The sequence below is a fragment of the Labeo rohita genome, chromosome 15 (assembly GCF_022985175.1).
Source record: "Labeo rohita strain BAU-BD-2019 chromosome 15, IGBB_LRoh.1.0, whole genome shotgun sequence".
Classification (NCBI taxonomy): Eukaryota; Metazoa; Chordata; class Actinopteri; order Cypriniformes; family Cyprinidae; genus Labeo; species Labeo rohita.
The window spans coordinates 2,461,297-2,479,724 of NC_066883.1; the positions used below are offsets into that span (position 1 = coordinate 2,461,297).

An 18,428-nucleotide genomic window follows, 5' to 3' on the forward strand; every position below is an offset into this window, starting at 1 on the left:
TTCTGTTTTAATGCTTACAAAATAATTACCTCTATACCAGGGATGGGCAACTTCAGTCCTGGAGGGCCACTGTCCTGCAGAGTTTAGCTCCAACTCTAATGAAATACACCTGCCTGTAGCTTTCTAGTGGTCTGGAAGACACTGTTTAGGGGTTAGAGCTAAACTCTGCAAGACAGTGGCCATCCAGGACCAAAGTTGCCCATCCCTACTCTGTACAGATGACAGAAGACAGAAGTTATCCTCTGAATTTTTCACCTCCATAGCACACCCACATACAGCTGAAGAAGCCAACTATAACCCAGCCCATGTCTATGCCAGGTCAGTAGTGGAGCACACTATTGCAAAACTAAAGTGAAGGTGGCGATGTCTGGATGCATCAAGAGGAAGGCTACTATACAAGCCCAGCAAGGTGTGCCAGATTATCTGGGCCTGTTGTGCTCTGCACAATATCTGCATGAGCCATGGGCTTGAGATGCCAGAAGGGAAAATGCACATGGTTGTAGCAGTAGATCCCTGTCAACTCCCTGCAACACACGTTACTCTACACGTTATTTCAACAGGTAAGACTATCCGTTTTATAAGAAACAATACACATTGTTTTCCCAAACAATCAACAATAGCAGACAGAGTCTGGTTAATCTGAACCAGAGCCTGTCGCCACCTGCCTAAGCTGAAACACTGCCTTACCAACTGACTCATTTGGCTTTTTGTGATTGCAGGAAGGCCACAGATAGCACCCACTCTTGACTAGACCAGCTTTAAGTGGATGATGGTCATGGCCTGGGAGAATCCTCCAGAGCGGGAGCAATTTCGTGTGCTGCTATCGCAGTTCTAAAGATCTGTTTTCTTTGTATAGGTTCATCATCTACATCTACCTACTGAAGCTGCTGCAGACAAAACATCTGTTATCATCTTCTGCACCAATGCCAACAACTGCAGTCTCACCACCAATGATGCTATTCGGCCATCCTCCAGGGCATTGGTCTCAAACTCAATTCCTGGAGGGCCACAGCTCCGCACAGTTTAGCTCCAACCCTAATCAAACACACCTGATCCAGCTAATCAAGGTCTTTAGGATAAGTAGAAACTTGCAAGCAGGTGTGAGTTGGAACTAGTTAGAGCTAAACTCTGCAGAGCTGTGGCCCTCCAGGAATTGAGTTTGAGACCTCTGCTCCAGGGTGAAATGCCACTTCCACCTCTCGTGGCACAAACACTGCTTCTTTGTCGTCCAACAAACCCTTTTGATTGTAGTTTGAAGTAGTTTCTTTTTTTTACTTCCTTCAGGGTCCTTGGCTGCCGCTACCTCGTTTACAGCCTGCACCACACATTGTCAGGCTACAAACTTCATTTTGTGTGAGATCCCACTGGGAGGGACCACATGTACATCACCACATGAACCTCTACCTCAAATGTAGGATGGTTTCTATGCAGCATTTTATAAACAAGGCCCCAGAAACTCACTGATGCCTAGATCCATGTCTGCCAGGAGATTCCCCAGGGCACCATCCATCATCTCATCAGGAGTTTGTCTAGACATTGTCAGGAGTGCATACAGGTATGTGGGGACCATACACTACTGACTGAGGGTGCTATGACACCTGGCACTTTGTTTCGGAACCTGACACATTTCCCTCCTTAGCTCGGTTCGTCTGGGCATATGTGAACACGGCAATCGTGCCAAAACAATCGATCCGAAACTGCCTGAATGAGGTGGTCTCGGCTGGATTGAAAAAGAACTCTGCGGTTCAGTTATTGTGAGAAAGCAATCCAATCCAACAGACCAACAGATCAGGCTATATCAGTGTATGATGGATAATTACAGTTATGTGAAAAGCAGTAGCTTTGTTGTTTTGCTAATACCTCTTAAAATGAGCCTGTGAATGTCTGTGGGTGCGCACGTCTTCGCCATTCAAATTCAAAACGCGCCTTTTCATTTTATAATGCCATTTTATTGCTCTTCTTCATAGTAGGTGCATTTAAAAAATGTTTTCCCAAGGAATCCTGGACTCCTGTTTGAAATTATAAATTATAAATATATTAACATAAGTTACCAAAAAATGCCTGTTTGATAATTTTAATACCTGCTTCAGAGCAAAGCAATTGATCTACAGGTGTAAAAGAGCCGTTAATGAGTTGCTTTAATGAAATTCATGCAAGTTGGATCAGACTGTCATTTTTTTTCCTTTGTTATTTTGATGAAGCAATGTGAGGAATCACAATGATCTCTAATGTTGTTAAGGCACTTAAGGAGGTCAAGCTATAATTTGCGTTCATTTATTTGTCATGTTCAGTAAATCTGTTATTTTATCTCGCATTTGGTTTTTTTCATAATTTAGTATGCAAGTTTTTTTTTTTTTTGCATTGCTGTTTTTGCTGATGGTGAAAAAAAACCTTTGGGAAACTTTGGGAAACCTTTTTCGACCCAAGCTTTGAGGTCGAATGTTAACATCACTACTGGAGCTGTATCATTTGAGAAGTGGGGAAAAAAAATATCTGACAGTTCCTCAACAGGCAATGAAACTCACATAGAGACCATGAAAACGGGTCACATTCAATACCGTTGTTGAAAGAATTAAATATCTTTGCCTGCTTTTTAAACTAATTTTGGATCAAGAGCAGTTTTAGACAAAGACTGACAAAACGTGAGAGGCTTAAAGGTGTAGCAGGTGTAGCATTGTTGTTGACATACCAGATAATGGTAAAACAAGAGAACATCCAAACAAAGCTGATCTTCTCAATTTTTATAGAAGTGTTACATATGGTTGTGCACAGAAAAGGCAGAATGCTCAAGAAACCTTCAAAACCACACCACTGAAACTGTTGTTGGGTGGGCTTTACATTCCTACCAAGAAGCAGCAAAAATGCAGACCATATCTGTAGAAACTACCAGTCCAAATTTGATGCAAATCGGTATGAAATTCATGCTGTCCTTTTTGAGAAGGTGACCAACAGACTACACTTCCAAACAATGATCTATGCATGATCCATAAGTAAGTCTGCAATTATTTATTCTAATTTTTCAAAATTCAACCAACTAGATGTTCATTAAACATCTCATTTTCTATTCAGCAGAACAAAGGAAGTCATTAGGTTATTAATGACGTGAAGATGAGTAAATGACAGCATTTTCATTTTCGGGTCACCCATCCCTCTTATTTTTCAACCACCTGTCGTATAGAGACAGGGTTTAAATATTTTATTTCTTGTAGTGCTGCATCACTGCACCAACATATTAGAAAATGCAATTCTCTTAAAGACAGAGTAATGAACATGACAGTGTTCATTTTATCCTTTACAAATGTCTAACGCCTGCCCTGATCTGTGGTGTTGTTCATTAATCAGTCATCATATCAGCTCCTTCTCCACCTGTGGCATCATCCAGGCTCAGATCCTCCAACATTTCTGCTAGAGAGATCCTAGGAGCGCCATCATCATCCGTGTCACTTTCCACAGGGATCTTTGAAACATCTGTACAGGGGAAAATGATTCTGATATGAGTACAGTGAGAATATGAATTTAAGAGATGCACTGTCAGTGGTGGTGCTTTTCTTCACCTCTGAAGATGTTGACGTTCTTCCTCAGCATCTCATCTTCCTCCAGGTCCTCCAGGAATTCATTGTATTGTCTATGAGGGAGGAAAAAAAAAAAAAGATCATTATCAAACAGGTGATAATAATCATGATTTTTCTGCATTCTGAAACACAGTTGATGTTTACTAAAAGTATACAAATATGTAAACTTGTTTAGAATTTCAGTAGTCTGTTCCAATACCAGTTAAATTTCATGATTTCTTGATCATTTCAAAACAACAAAAATAATTTGTTTTGAACACTTTACATACTGAACTAGTTCATGAAAATGTTAATTAAAATATTAAAGCTAATTAATAATGCTATATGCCATTTTATGTAACTTGTCATAGCACTTGCATATCATTGCTCTTTTGTTGATTTTGATCACTTCCATTATCCTCATTTGTAAGTTGCTTTGGATAAAAGTGCCCGCTAAATGACAAAATGTAATGTAAATAATCAAAAAGTCAAAATATTCAAAAGAGACCAAAAAAAAAAAAAATTCAAATCAGAAATGCAACAGAACAAAGACTTACGTAACACTTTACAGTAAGGTTTTATATGTCAATATTAGTTAATGAATAAGCTAACATTACCTAAGAGTGAGTGTGTTTACATGCACGTTCTTGTTTTTAACCCAATTATTCTCAATAAGACAGCAGGTGTGGTAAATTATTAAAAAAAAAAAAAAACTGAGACTAAAATTATCAACTCTAACTCTGAGTCCTAAGGGCTTTAACTCTACAAACTCCAAACTCAGCCCAGATCTTCAGACTGATCTGAAGTTAGTTGCTATATCTTTTCTAACTGATCGGACTTACGATTTTCCTAAAAATGGCGATTAAATTTGGGAAAAATCCCATAGACTTACATTGACGGAATGTTCAAATGAGCCAGCACTTTTCAAATCCCAACTGTCAAAATCCCCAGAATCCTTTGAGACTCAATCAAACTTCCTTCTATGTACTGTATTTCTAATCCATTCAAACTCATTCAAACTCATCTATCTATCTATCTATCTATCTATCTATCTATCTATCTATCTATCTATCTATCTATCTAACTCTATCTATCTATCTATCTATCTATCTATCTATCTATCTATCTATCTATCTATCTATCTATCTATCTATCTATCTATCTATCTATCTATCTATCTATCTATCTATCTATCTATCTATCTATCTATCTATCTATCTATCTATCTATCTATCTATCTATCTATCTATCTATCTATCTATCTATCTATCTATCTATCTATCTATCTATCTATCTATCTATCTATCTATCTATCTATCTATCTATCTATCTATCTATCTAACCCTATCTATCTATCTTTCTATCTGTCTATCTTATCTATCTAGAAACATCTATCTATCTATCATCTATCATCTAGAAACATCTAGTCTATATCTATCTAATCATGCTAAAAATCATCTATCTGACATCTATCTAATCATGCTAGAATCATGCTATGCATCAAACATATATCATCATGCTAGAGTATCATCATAACGACATCTATATAATCATGTTAGAAACATCTAGCAACATCTAATCATCTAGAATCATATCTATCATCTAATCATGCTATCATCTAGAAACATCTATCATCTAATCATCTTAGAATCATCTAGCGACATCTAATCATCTAGAAACATCTATCTGACATCTATAATCATCTAGAAACATCTATCGACATCTAATCATCTAGAAACATCTGCTAGCGACATGCTCTATCATCTATCTGAAACATCTTAGCAATGCTAATCATGCTAAACATGCTAGCAACATCTATCTAATCATGCTAGAAACATCTATCAACATGCTAATCATGCTAGAAACATCTATCAACATCTAATCATGCTAGAAACATCTAGCAACATGCTAATCATGCTAGAAACATAGAAACATGCTAATCATGCTAGAAACATCTATCTAATCATGCTAGAAACATGCTAGCAACATGCTAATCATCTTTAGAAACATCTAGCGACATGCTAATCATCTAGAAACATGCTAGCGACACTTGCTAATCATCTGCTAGAAACATCTAGCAACATGCTATCATCTTAGAAACATGCTAGCGACATGCTAATCATGCTAGAAACATCTTAGCGACATGCTAATCATGCTAGAAACATGCTAGTGACATGCTAATCATGCTAGAAACATGCTAGCAACATGCTAATCATGCTAGAAACATGCTAGCGACATGCTAATCATGTTAGAAACATCTTAGCGACATGCTAATCATCTTAGAAACATCTTAGCGACATGCTAATCATCTTAGAAACATCTTTAGCGACATGCTAATCATCTTTAGAAACATGCTAGTGACATGCTAATCATGCTAGAAACATGCTAGCAACATGCTAATCATGCTAGAAACATCTTAGTGACATCATGCTAATCATGCTAGAAACATCTTAGTGACATGCTAATCATCTTTAGAAACATCTTAGCGACATGCTAATCATCTTTAGAAACATCTAGCAACACATGCTTAGAAACATCTGCTAGAAATCATGCTAGAAACATGCTAGCACATGCTAATCATGCTAGAAACATGCTAGTGACATGCTAATCATGCTAGAAACAACATGCTAGCGACATGCTAATCATGCTAGAAACATGCTAGTGACATGCTAATCATGCTAGAAACATGTTAGCGACATGCTAGTCATCTTTAGAAACAATCATCTTTGCTAATCATCTAAAAACATAGAAACATTTGCTAATCATTCTATCACATGCTAGAAACATCTTAAAACATGCTAGTCATGCTAGAAACATGCTAGTGACATGCTAGTCATGCTAGAAACATGCTAGTGACATGCTAGTCATGCTAGATACATGCTAGCGACATGCTAATCATGTTAGAAAAATGCTAGCAACTTTGCTAATCATGTTAGAAACATGTTAGCCACATGCTAATCATGCTAGAAACATGCTAGCGACATGCTAATCATGCTAGAAACATGCTTAGCGACATGCTGATCATGTTAGAAACAGACAAGTCATGTTAGAAACATGCTATGACATGCTGATCATGTTAGAAACATGCTAGCAACTTTGCTAATCATGTTAGAAACATGCTAGCGACATGCTAATCATGTTAGAAACATCTTTAGCGACATCTTAAGTCATGCTAGAAACATGTTAGCAACTTTTAATCATGCTAATCATGCTAGAAACATGCTAGAGACATGCTACCGACATTAATCATGTTAGAAACATGCTAGCAACATGCTAATCATGTTAGAAATATGCTAACGACATGCTAGTCATGTTAGAAACATGCTAGCAACTTTGCTAATCATGCTAGTCATTGCTAACCCCCCATGCATCTTTCTGTCGATTGATAATCTGACCAATTCTATCTATCTGTCTATCTATCTATCTATCTGACAGACTACATTCAAACTTTCAAACTTCTAAATATTTCAGACTGAAAACCATCCAAACTTAAAACTTCTTAAACTATTTAAACTTTTGAAACTTCTTAACTTTTCAAACTTTTCAAACTTTTTTAATGTACTACAAGTGGTAAGTAAATACATTTTTAATACAGAGAAAACATGTTAAAAGCATTTTATTCTAACCCAAAATAGCACAGTTGAGTACACTTAGCTGATCTTACGATTGTTTTAAGAAGTACAAAAAATATAGTTTTAGTATATTAAGTGAGTTTCAGTGTGTTTGACATGAGTTTTTAATAAACGCTGTAAAGCTGCTGAAGTGACTGTCAGAGCAGCTCTGAGACGAAGTTCATGCGCTCATATATTTAGACAGAGCTGCTGAAACACTGCGAGCATCACGTGTGTTTGAGTTTGTGTTTATCAGATGAAACCGCACCATTCATCCGCAGAGACACACACCACATGCAGACTTATCAGCTGCTGCTGTCGCCATTATTTCTGCGGTGTGATCAGCTGTCAATCCATATAGAGTAAAAATGTCCAGAGCTTATCATCATCACCGACAAAATTTATTGCAGCCTTGATATGATATTGTTTATAGCCCACACCAACCTTAAATATAAATACAGGCCTAATGCCTGGAATATTCTAGGGTTTTTAATGCTTTAACATCACAGCTCACATCACAAGTGTAATTCAGATGCAAAATTATGTTTTGATGTCATTACCATGGAATAAGCAGTTTGTTTTTTCTTTGTTTGTTTAAATAGATTTTAATAAAGTTTGGATGGTTTACTTGCATTGCAGGGTTTCTGGTTTCCATGTAAACAAAGCCATCAGGTTATTTTAGTCAGATTTTATGGGAGTTATCAGGATACTGGCGCACATGTAAATGAGCTCAATGAACAAGCTGTTTTTACAGCATTTATTAATCTTCATCAATAACAGTGAATAAAAATCCAATTGTTTATCGTTTATGTTAGTTCACAGTGTATCACAGTTAACAGATTGATTATAAATATTTATTACAAAATGTCAAAATTAAGATGAACCGAGATAAATAAAAGCTGTAGAAGCACTGTTCATTGTTAACTAATGTAGCTGACCAATGTTAACAAATTAATCTTATAGTGAATTGCTACCAATATTTTTAATGACGTAAAAAACAAATTACGCATTATCTTTTGATGAAGCAGCTGTTTTTCTTGGTGTTTATATATATCATATAGTTACATGTAACTAACTCATCACATTAATACCTCAAAGTCCATTTTGACCAAGTGCATTTAATGGCTCAGCAACCATGAGCAATTTTCACAAAACACGTTTGCTCGTCAGTGTTTAACAGCCAATGTCTGAGTTGGGTTTCTGCACTGCATTTTAGGTGGTAAATGTGAGTAATTCTCATCAAGCTTTTTCCATCTCCTCTCACTCACCTCTCATCATCGGTGTCAGTAGCGTCTCTCTCTCTGTCCAGCTCTCTCAGCTTCCACACTCTGTTCTTCATCCTCTTCATGCGGTCATAACTCTTCTTTATCAGCACCTGAACACCAGCAGCACACGTTACCACTATCACAATTATTATTAAAGTTCAACATATTCCTGTAGCTAGCAACTTAAAAAAAAAAAATAAATCTCTTCTACTCATCAAGGCTGCATTTATTTGATCAGAAATACTGTAAAACAGTAATACTATGAAATATTTTAAAGACATGTTTTCTACTGTAACATTTAAAAATGTATTTTTTTCTGTGATGACAAAGCTGAATTTTTAGCATCCTTACTCCAGTCTTCTACATTTTTCAGGATTCAAGTTCAAAGAAATAATACTTATTTGAAAGATTTTTTTAGTAACAATTTAAATGTCTTTACTGACACTTTTGATCAATTCAATGCATCTTTGATGAATTAAAGTATAAATTTCTGACTGCAAACCTTTAAACAGTAGCAGACATTAAAAAGGAAAACTAAGCATAAAATTACAAAAGGCACTGCAAAACTGCCTCTGAAAGTGATGAGCTCTTTAAGTGTCTAAACACTTTTTGGGGCCACTGTGTTTGTACTGGCCTATCATCACTTACATGCATAAGAGTTATTTTGATGTAGTGTGGGAATGTCTTACCACATCAGGAACATGATGAGGGTTCATCTTATTGAGGAACTCATCATTGATATTAGCATTGGCAAAATCAAAGCTGAGGTAAAAACAAAAACACGTTACACATAATGTATTAGCATGTTTTCTGCATTCTCAGAAGTGATGTGATGCACGTGAACTGACCCCAGCACCAGATCTCCGATGTTCAGCAGGTGACCCAGAAAAGTTCTGCAGTGATACTGATGATTAGAGTCCATCTCTGACGTCTTCTGAACCCAAACCTCAGCCAACGTGTGCTGCAAACACAGACACGCAAACGTCACTGAATTTGCAAAAGTACAATCAAATGATGCACCAAACGCATTTGTCCTGTAACTGTGTAGTACATAAACAGATCAGGGTGTAGGTTTACTGCTGATGATTCTGCACTACGAAACACATTCAGTGTAGACTGCTTTATCGATTATAATAGCTTCTGTTTCCTCTTGATGTGACGACACGTGTAAGACAATCCAGAGATAATCCAAGCGCTCAGGTTACACTGAAGCACATCATTCCGTGTTTAGATGAGCCTAAGCTGTGCCTTTTATACACTGGAGTGTCTCTTAGACATGGAAAGTTTAAAGAGACGCATCCACACAAAATGCATCTGATTGGGTTATGAGGAACATGATGCCTAATGATAGAGAGTATCCTGAACAGATTAGTCTAGCTGACTAATCATTTAAAGAAGAACTGTGAAAACCGCCAAGTCTTTGAGTTGGAACTAAATAAACATTATTAAGCAGCTACCAGCATTTAAAAACAATGCTTTTACACTCTAGAAAGAATAAAAGGGACCCTCCCTCCCAAACTTCTATTCAAAAATTCAAAATTACTGTGCAAAAACATTACTTCATGCTTCATGAAATACTTCCACAACCAGAATACAGTGAGTGGACTTTGACTAAACATCATCATGATAATTTATATTTTAATTATAACAATTTCAATTTCTCTTGATTTATTATAATAGTCTGCAATACTTACTCGCTGCTTATTTTTCCTGAGAGCATTTCATTTAAATTTGGCAATTTTGGCAAAAAAAATTTTCATGGTTTCGTTTGTCAAATGCCAAGAGCTTAAATCCCCCAGTTAGAGCTATTCTCTTAAAGAGCTCATCGAACGACCATTTTTCACACGTTGATATGATTCTTTAGGGTCTTAATGAAAAGTCTATAATATACATGCAAAAATCATCCTGTTCTGGTCGATGTTGCTTTAAATGTTAATGAGCTCTGCTCGCCCCGCCCCTCTCTTCTCTCTGTGGAGTGACGAGCCCGTTTACTTTAGCCACATTTAGCCATGAAACTAGCTCGTTATTAGGAAAGGCGACCGCAAAGATTCATTGAAAAATACCCTTATACTCACTTCTGCTGCAAGTGAAGCTGGATCATGAATAATTCGCAAGAACATAGATCATTTGTTGAGATCAGGAAGTGCATTCCTTTCACAAACAAAAGTGATGCACTGAGTGATCCACTGAAGTCTCCCAGTCATTGACTTTTACTAAAATTGTGTAATTTAAAATCCCCTGGTGTTAAAAAGTGTTTAGATTAAACCAGATCGAAAAACGTGGCATTTCTACCTAAAAGCGCCAGCACGGGTCAAATTTAAATACATTTATATATTTATTTTTATATTTAATGCCTGTATTTTCGCTCTCTCATTACCTGCCACTACCATGAGTGGAGTCTGATGGTAAGTATGCGTCCTCGGATGTTGTTCTCTTATTCAAATTACAAATGATACAACTAAACAAATTAATAATTCATTAGATGAAGCTGTGCGCTTGAAGTTGTCATCGGATCATCCTATGCAGTGTGGTGAATTAGGCTATTATTACACATTATTGTCTATAGGCTATTTTAAATAATATAATAAATAATATGAATTGTCAACTAATTATAATATGACACCATCCAAATATGTAGTTACTTCCTTTTAATTCTCTGTCAGTGCAGGCTGGTTTAGCTTATAATGACTGTTATGAAAACTGACTGTAGCTTGCATAAAAAGCCTTGAACATAGGACATAAATATATAACTAGACAATCATTTTTTTTATGACTCTAGACACTTCTTTATGAAGACAGTGGCATAATACAGTGAAATAAAATGTTCTTTAGTCATATCAAAACACTACTCATGTGCGTGGGTAAAATTTACCCGCATGGTATACAGTGACCCCTGGTGTTAAAAACCACTGGGTGGATTTTTATCATTATAGGGTGGTTGTGTACACACACTGTCAACACATATTTATGTTCAAACAATGTGTGAACCTGAACTTTGCATCCGATGACCCCTTTAAATCGATCATTTTCTGCCAAACGGTTTACCTGGCAACCATCTCAACCTTCTGGAAAAAGCACAGCTGAGCTGAAAACACCAGCAAAAGCTGAAGTTTAGAGACCTCTTTTGAGATATTCTGCTAAAATGAAAGTACAACACATCCCATCTGTTTTCTTTCACAAAGTTGTTTGCTTTGACTAAATCTGCAAGCAAACCATGTGAGTTTTTTTTGGTTTGTGCACTGTAGGAACAGTTCTGTGTTTTATAACTTCTTGTTTATTGTTGTATGTAGAAGCTTTTCACTGTGATTTCTCACACTTGACATCTCTTACCTTATTGGATTTGAGACCAGCGCCGGCTCCCAACCGCTGATCTCTGATAATGTCAATGTCCATGACGATGAACTCCTCTAGCTGACGCGGGCTACACAGACTGTTGAACGGGTGACGCCAGTATGTGTTTCCATCCACCTCAGCAACTGAAATCAAACACAACAAATAAAACATTATGCTACTCCATCATCTAAAGACCTGGGCCTTATGGCTAACAGCAGTCTGTCTTTTAAAAAACATATTTCAGCAAACGTTAATTAATAAGCATGTAAATGGAAATAACAGTATTATGTATTTGGTCTCGCCAGACTAGATTCGCTATAATTACACTGCACTTAAACTCTTTAGGCTCATGAAGATTTCTTAAAAACGTTTTTGAAAGTCTCTTCTGCTCAAGTCTGCATTTATTTGATCAAAAATACAGTAAAAAAGTGCAATATTAATAATATTTAAAATAAAAGTTCACTGTGTGAATATATTGTATAAAAATAATTTATTGCTGTGATCAAAGCTGAATTTTCAGCATAATTACACCAGTTTTCAATGACATGATCCTTGAGAAATCACTCTAATTTGCTGATTTGCTGAAAAACATTTATGGAAACACTTTTGTTTGGAGATCAGTCCTCACTATTAAGTAGCTTCATTTTAGCATGGGTATTACTAGCATTTTGGCTGTTTATTAGCACTTATAAAGCACATATTAATGTTATTCTGCATGAGCATGTTTTAGATTCCTTAACCCACCCAATACCTAAACTTAACAACTACCTTGCTAACTAATTTTACCACATTTCTGATTATTAACAATGTTGAAAATGCATTAAAAAATAAATACATTTAAGGAAACCTTGCTAAATAAAAGTGTTAATTTCTTTCAAAAGAGAAAAAAATCTTACTGATCCAAACTCTGAATGTTAGCACACACAGACATGTTGCTGCACCAATAGGCCATACTTAAAATCAAGGCAGGAGACATGGGAGCATAAACACAATACAATACACAGACAAACTGAACAACCACAAGAAAACAAAGAACAAACGTTCATGTCTATAGAGAACAATACAACAGTAACCGTAGGATATCATGTTACAAGCTGATAGAGAAGAGAGAAGATAACCCCCAACAACCACCTGAGCAATGAACTGTTGTCTTCTGAACACAAGTGCATATTTGCACACTAAGCATTACTTATTTGTCCATTAAAAAATATAGGAAAAGTAATGAACAGAGTTCAGGCAGAGACTGAAGGAATGACTGGAATGTCTGGTCAGGTTAGTTACCTTACCCATAGATCCTCATAGGGGACACTAGGTAACTAGTAAACCGTTAACTGACAGCAGGAATTCTTACCAGTCAAACAATGTAATTAAACTAATGTAATAAAAGACAAACAACTATGACTGTTGCACTCGCATCTCACGAGATGTTCAGAAAGCCATGTAAACTTAAGAGGTTTAACTTTTAGAAAACATGTCTTGAGAATTTGTAGGGTTTTATTCCATTTCACCGCATCTTAAACGTTTTTAAATGCAATCTGTGTGACGGCACTTCAGCTCGTTGTATTAAACTATGCATAAATACATGATGCTGTTTTGTTCAAAATTGTTTACGCAATTACGAAATTATATTTGATTTATATATTACTAAATTTAAACCAATGCATTATTTAGCTCATTGCGCCCCCTTGTGGCCCTTTGACAATAAAATTATTTGGTGTTTGTCTTAATAACTTGAGTAAATAAAAAAATACAGTGGTTCAACTGAAACCTTATTGCTACTGCTCTTTGTTTAAAAAACATTTACACTCATTATACTCAAACACTACATTTTGCACATGCACTGCTGCTGGCAGTTAATGATGGATTTAATGTGTTTGTGCATGAGACTATTGTGGCAGATATTGTGGGATGGAATGACGAGTAGATTATTAAAAGGTACCAACTTTGGTACTTTTTGGTACTGAAATTTTAAAAACGCCCATATTTGAGCGCTGTTGGTCGATTTTTAAACATCGTTAATTGGCCATAGTGTTCACAGGCTCAGATGTAATTGGCTACAATGATAAGCGCTTTACACTCCTCACCGAGCACTCACACAGAAGCACGACGGGAGCATTTGAAAGCCGCATCTGTCAGCGGATCTGTCTATGTGCAGATGTATTAGGGGTTTGCTGACAGATGGCGCTTTCAAATGCTCCTCTTGTGCTTCTGTGTGAGCGCTCGGTGAGGAGCGTGAAGTTTTTAAACATTTTTAACATTCAAAAACAAACAAACAAAAAAATTATTTAAAAATAAACATTTTTAAAATGTCAGTCTCGAAAAGTACCAAAGTTGGCACTTTTGAGCAGATGATCAAAATTGAGGAGAACAGATCTGACAGGAGAGGGAGAAACAAATCAAGGGCCACCGCCCTCAAATGTTAGTCTGGAGCTCTGAAAGGTGAACACATCTATGATATTATGAAAGGTTTGCGGGACTGGTTTTGTAATACAATTAGTTTAAGTTCAGCTGTAGGTGTGCAGTAACTCACTCTGCAGGGTGTTGGGGTCAATCAGGTGTATAGAGCTGGTGACCCGGATGCAGACGCACACCTGACCCATGTTACCCAGACTCTGGGCGAGACGTGGGGACAGACAAACCACGTTATCCTGCGAGACAGCAGGGAGAGATAAAATCAAGAATCAGATGGGAATTTTATTGTTTTCTAAAGCTATGCATTACATGTGAAATCAATCTGTGTGTGCAAGTAGGGCTGATCTACAGAAGAGAATAAGGCACCTTGCATTTCTAATGATTATACTGTACTTCATAACTGTGCTACATTCATCAGAGAACCAGAAAATAAAACCCAATAAAACAGTCAAATGTGAACTGAAATGCTGTGCAAATCAATCCAGGTTTATTCACAATAAATGAATGGTGTTTACCTTACACACAGGAACAATCTCCACTGAGAAGGTGCTTTTGTAGTTGTAGGTATTGGAGTGAACATCGTGAGAAATCAACCGCTGAGACGTCTTCGACCTTTACAAACAATATAAAAACTCACTAAAAGTACATAACAATATGGGTTTGATCAGATACAAGCCATCAGCTCTTTTTCGTCTCCCTTAATGTTTCTGATACACTGAACTGAACGTTAGATTTTGAAGTAAACGATACGTTTGGAATTAAAGCTGTGTGAATACAAATCACTAAACTCGACATATTAGCGAAAGCATGTGAAATTGTGTTTACTGCGATTAGATTTCAGTGCTTACATGGGCCATTCTGCAGAACTGGTACAAACTGCTGTCCCACAACCGAAATACACATAAATAATACACTTAATAATAATACATAATACATAATACACTTAAAAAGCATTTAAGTATTTAAATCTTAGATGTTTACTAAGTTCCTTCTATTATCTGTTGAAACCCACAATAATGTTTAAAATATTAGTAAGCTTAATATATAAAATCATCATTTATTGGGTACATTCAATTGGGAGGCGGCTGTCCCAAACCTTAACCCCTAAATTTCAACTTATGAAAAGGATATATTACAATAATTTTTATATTTTTTTTTTCTATTGTTGTTTTTAAAAGTATCTTTCTGATTCTTTTAAAAAGGAAGTTAATAAAATACTTATTTTAAATTTTCTTTGTAAATTATGAAACTTTATGTAAAAAAACATTTTTCATGTCACTACTGAAACAGAGTATGTTTTAGTCTATTAGCTGAGACTGATTATTAACTAAAACCCATAAATTTATGATCAGGAAATATCCCTGTGTCCCTCTCATAGCTACAAGGTGTGAGCAGAAAGGTCTCATCATTTCGAGCTAAATGTGTTCGAAAGTCTGAAAAATCTGTGTGTAACTAAGGAAGGTCACTTTCACATCTTTTTTCTGCAATTAAGCACACTTTTTTGGGAGTTATTCTATAACATTTAGTTTTTATACGTGTACCACTGTTCAGAACTGTGCTAGCTCACCATGTGCTGATTAGCATCTCTGAGCTACATTCAAAAGTATCTACAATTGTCACTACCGAAACATTCGGTTGTTTTTTGGGTGTTATCCCATAGAATTGTCACTACTGAAACATGTCATCATTGTTTCAGTAGTGACAAGGGAATGCATAATACTCATATTTGGGCAAAATAAAGTTTTAGTACAGTTATGCAATTTCTTTGTATTTTAGTATTTTTTTTTTAAATTTATTAAAGTTCTGAAATGAGATGTGGCCGCTACCAAAGCATTACTGTCACTACCGAAAATGTGCAGTCACTACTGAAACATGGGATGTAAAAATAAAGTATACTGAATTATCAACTAAGATGTTATGATAGCGATTGGCACAATCAATATATTCAAACTAATGAATCCTTTGACACTTTGAAATCAGATGATCAACTTTTTGCTTTTTACAAAGAAAAATTGGATTCAAAATACAACAAATCTCATAAATTACACTAGAATTATAGTTAAAAAAATGAATTGTTATGATTTACCTCTGAAAAAAATTTTTTTGAGTTCAGTCCAACAGTACATATGCACAAAAAAAAAAAAAAAAAAAAAAAAACACAAGACATTTTGAACATTCATTGTAAATGAATTTCTAACCTGCAGGGAACTGTACACTGCAAGAAATCCACCATCTTCTGGGCATGCTGCTTAGAGGCGTAGTAAAAATCAATGCCCTCTGAGAACACACAAACATAAATATTAAAAAGGAAGAACAATATAGATGGACAGATGATGGGTCAGACTATGAGCTGCACAAAAGCTCAAAAATACAGCATCAGATAAACACTGAAGAGGAGGATGATGCGAAAAAAAAAAAATACCATGAATCTCTTTGATGCGCACTGTGTTCTGATGCAGCTTGTGCTTCAAAATCAGCTGCTCCAAGTAGTAAAATGTCTTTTTGTGGACTGTCTGGACAAAAACAATAGAAAAACTATATTTTAAGTAATAAAAACAGAAGGTAAATATAAATGACAATGTCTCAAAACAACAGTAGTAGGCACAAAAAAATTAAAGACACTTCATGTACCTTCTGTCTGACTTGCACGACTGCTTTCCAGAAGTCTTTGGCCTCCACCCGATGGCAGTCCTCACACATCTGAGCCTGAATGACAAACTCCACCACAAACACCTGCTGCAGAATGGCTCCATTCATGACCTGCAGACACATCAGTCTCACTGAAACACAGCTCTGACTGTAAACCAGGATTCGTCTCAAACTCTAGATCTCCTATATTACCTCCTTCTGGATGGTCAGCTTTATCTTGATTCTTTTAGAATGGGGTTCGGTCCATAAGAAGCCAGCATCAATAAGTCTCACCTTGATGGTAATAAAAGAAACACAACGTGAAGTCAGCATCAACTGCAACTTTCCTCAATATGATGATGATTCTGCGAGTTACCAACCTTTGCCATGGAGGACTTAAGTTTCTTAAGGCACAGAGCCAGAAGCTCCCGAGACTCCAGAGCGCACTGGACCCACGTGCCCGGAGGCTGCAGGTACCTACAGAAACACAAGAAAACCTTTATCTAGACATAATCAACCTAACATTGATGAAAGAAAACAAGCTGACAAAAAAAGACTGATTTCATTTCCATATTTGGCAGTAACAGGACAGGAAATTTAGCAGCAATTTTTTTTTCAAGATTTTCAAAAAGGAAATTCTCTCCAGGTCAAAACGACCAGAATACACCACGAAAAATTCTGCCATTATATGCTCCTCAAATCACTTCAAAGTTTGGGATTTCATTTCTTGTAATGTTTCTCTCAGCTGTGTTCCGACCCTAACTCCAATTATCATGTGAACGTAAATGTCATCATAGTTCATAGTTATTTTCTTGTGCTTTAGGTCATTTATAATGACAGACCGTACCGTTCACACTGCCTGCAGAAGTGGACGGACACTTGCTTGGGAATTCCTTCTGAGATGTCCACTTGAGTCCTTAAGCAGGAGACACACATGTTGGCTGGGTTTGGAGGAATGGGTACGCCACATGTACAGCAAAGGCTGCAAACCCAGAGAAAAGCAAAAAGTTATTCATAAAAAATCCAAACTATACAGAATGTAATGGAGCAGAACACTTAAAAACACTATTACGAGCTGTCAATATCACAATGACATAATAATCATGAGAATGACACATGTAATACTCACATATTGCCTTGGCTGCTTGATGGCGGGGCTTGCATGTACTCCATGACTACAACAACCAATTAAAGACGATTAGTGAAATGACATCAATAACCAAAAAGTCTAACAGGATCAGTGCACTGTCATAACCATAAAACAATACAACCTTCCTTGGAACAGAATCCCTGTATCTTTTGAGCTTTATGTTTTATATAACTATCATTATTTGTGAATGATTATGGGAACCCTGCATGTGTAAACTGATCAGACACCAACACCGTACCATGGTACTAACGTTACCGCAGTGCTGTACAGTGAGGAACATGTCAGTATAAGCGGCTAACTAACACAGAAACACTACATCGATACTCACTGTGTTGGAGAATCAGCGCTAATTAATTCAATTTGATTAATATTTTGTCGAGAACATCACATGAAGACGGCACATGTGTCTGCGCTTAGACCGACGCCCGCTGATGACGCCACGACACGTTGTCAGAACGACAAGACCCCGATAGCTGCC

General features: G+C 36.5%; 1 protein-coding gene across 1 annotated transcript; it reads right to left on the bottom strand.

Annotated features, from left to right (window-relative positions):
- Window positions 1-2,726: 2,726 nt before the first annotated feature.
- nmd3 (NMD3 ribosome export adaptor) lies at window positions 2,727-18,419 on the bottom strand. Its single transcript, XM_051130086.1, has 16 exons — window positions 18,279-18,419; window positions 17,930-17,975; window positions 17,648-17,782; window positions 17,181-17,277; window positions 17,014-17,094; window positions 16,804-16,932; window positions 16,595-16,685; window positions 16,371-16,449; window positions 14,688-14,784; window positions 14,291-14,408; window positions 11,758-11,903; window positions 9,276-9,388; window positions 9,117-9,189; window positions 8,431-8,537; window positions 3,555-3,625; window positions 2,727-3,468 (listed from the first exon to the last, which is right to left on the bottom strand). The coding sequence occupies exons 2-16, from the start codon at window positions 17,971-17,973 to the stop codon at window positions 3,335-3,337; spliced, it is 1,515 nt and encodes a 504-aa protein (XP_050986043.1). The 5' UTR covers window positions 17,974-17,975; window positions 18,279-18,419; the 3' UTR covers window positions 2,727-3,334.
- Window positions 18,420-18,428: the final 9 nt, after the last annotated feature.

What these genes read in the sequence shown, in the direction of transcription:
- nmd3 (XM_051130086.1), bottom strand. Translation starts at nt 17,973, where the DNA reads ATGGAGTACATGCAAGCCCCGCCATCAAGCAGCCAAGGCAATAT. An exon ending in TTAAGTCCTCCATGGCAAAG is followed by an intron (nt 17,095 to 17,180) that starts GTTGGTAACTCG and finishes ATTACCATCAAG; the next exon opens with GTGAGACTTATTGATGCTGG. An exon ending in CTGGTCTCAAATCCAATAAG is followed by an intron (nt 9,389 to 11,757) that starts GTAAGAGATGTC and finishes CTGTGTTTGCAG; the next exon opens with CACACGTTGGCTGAGGTTTG.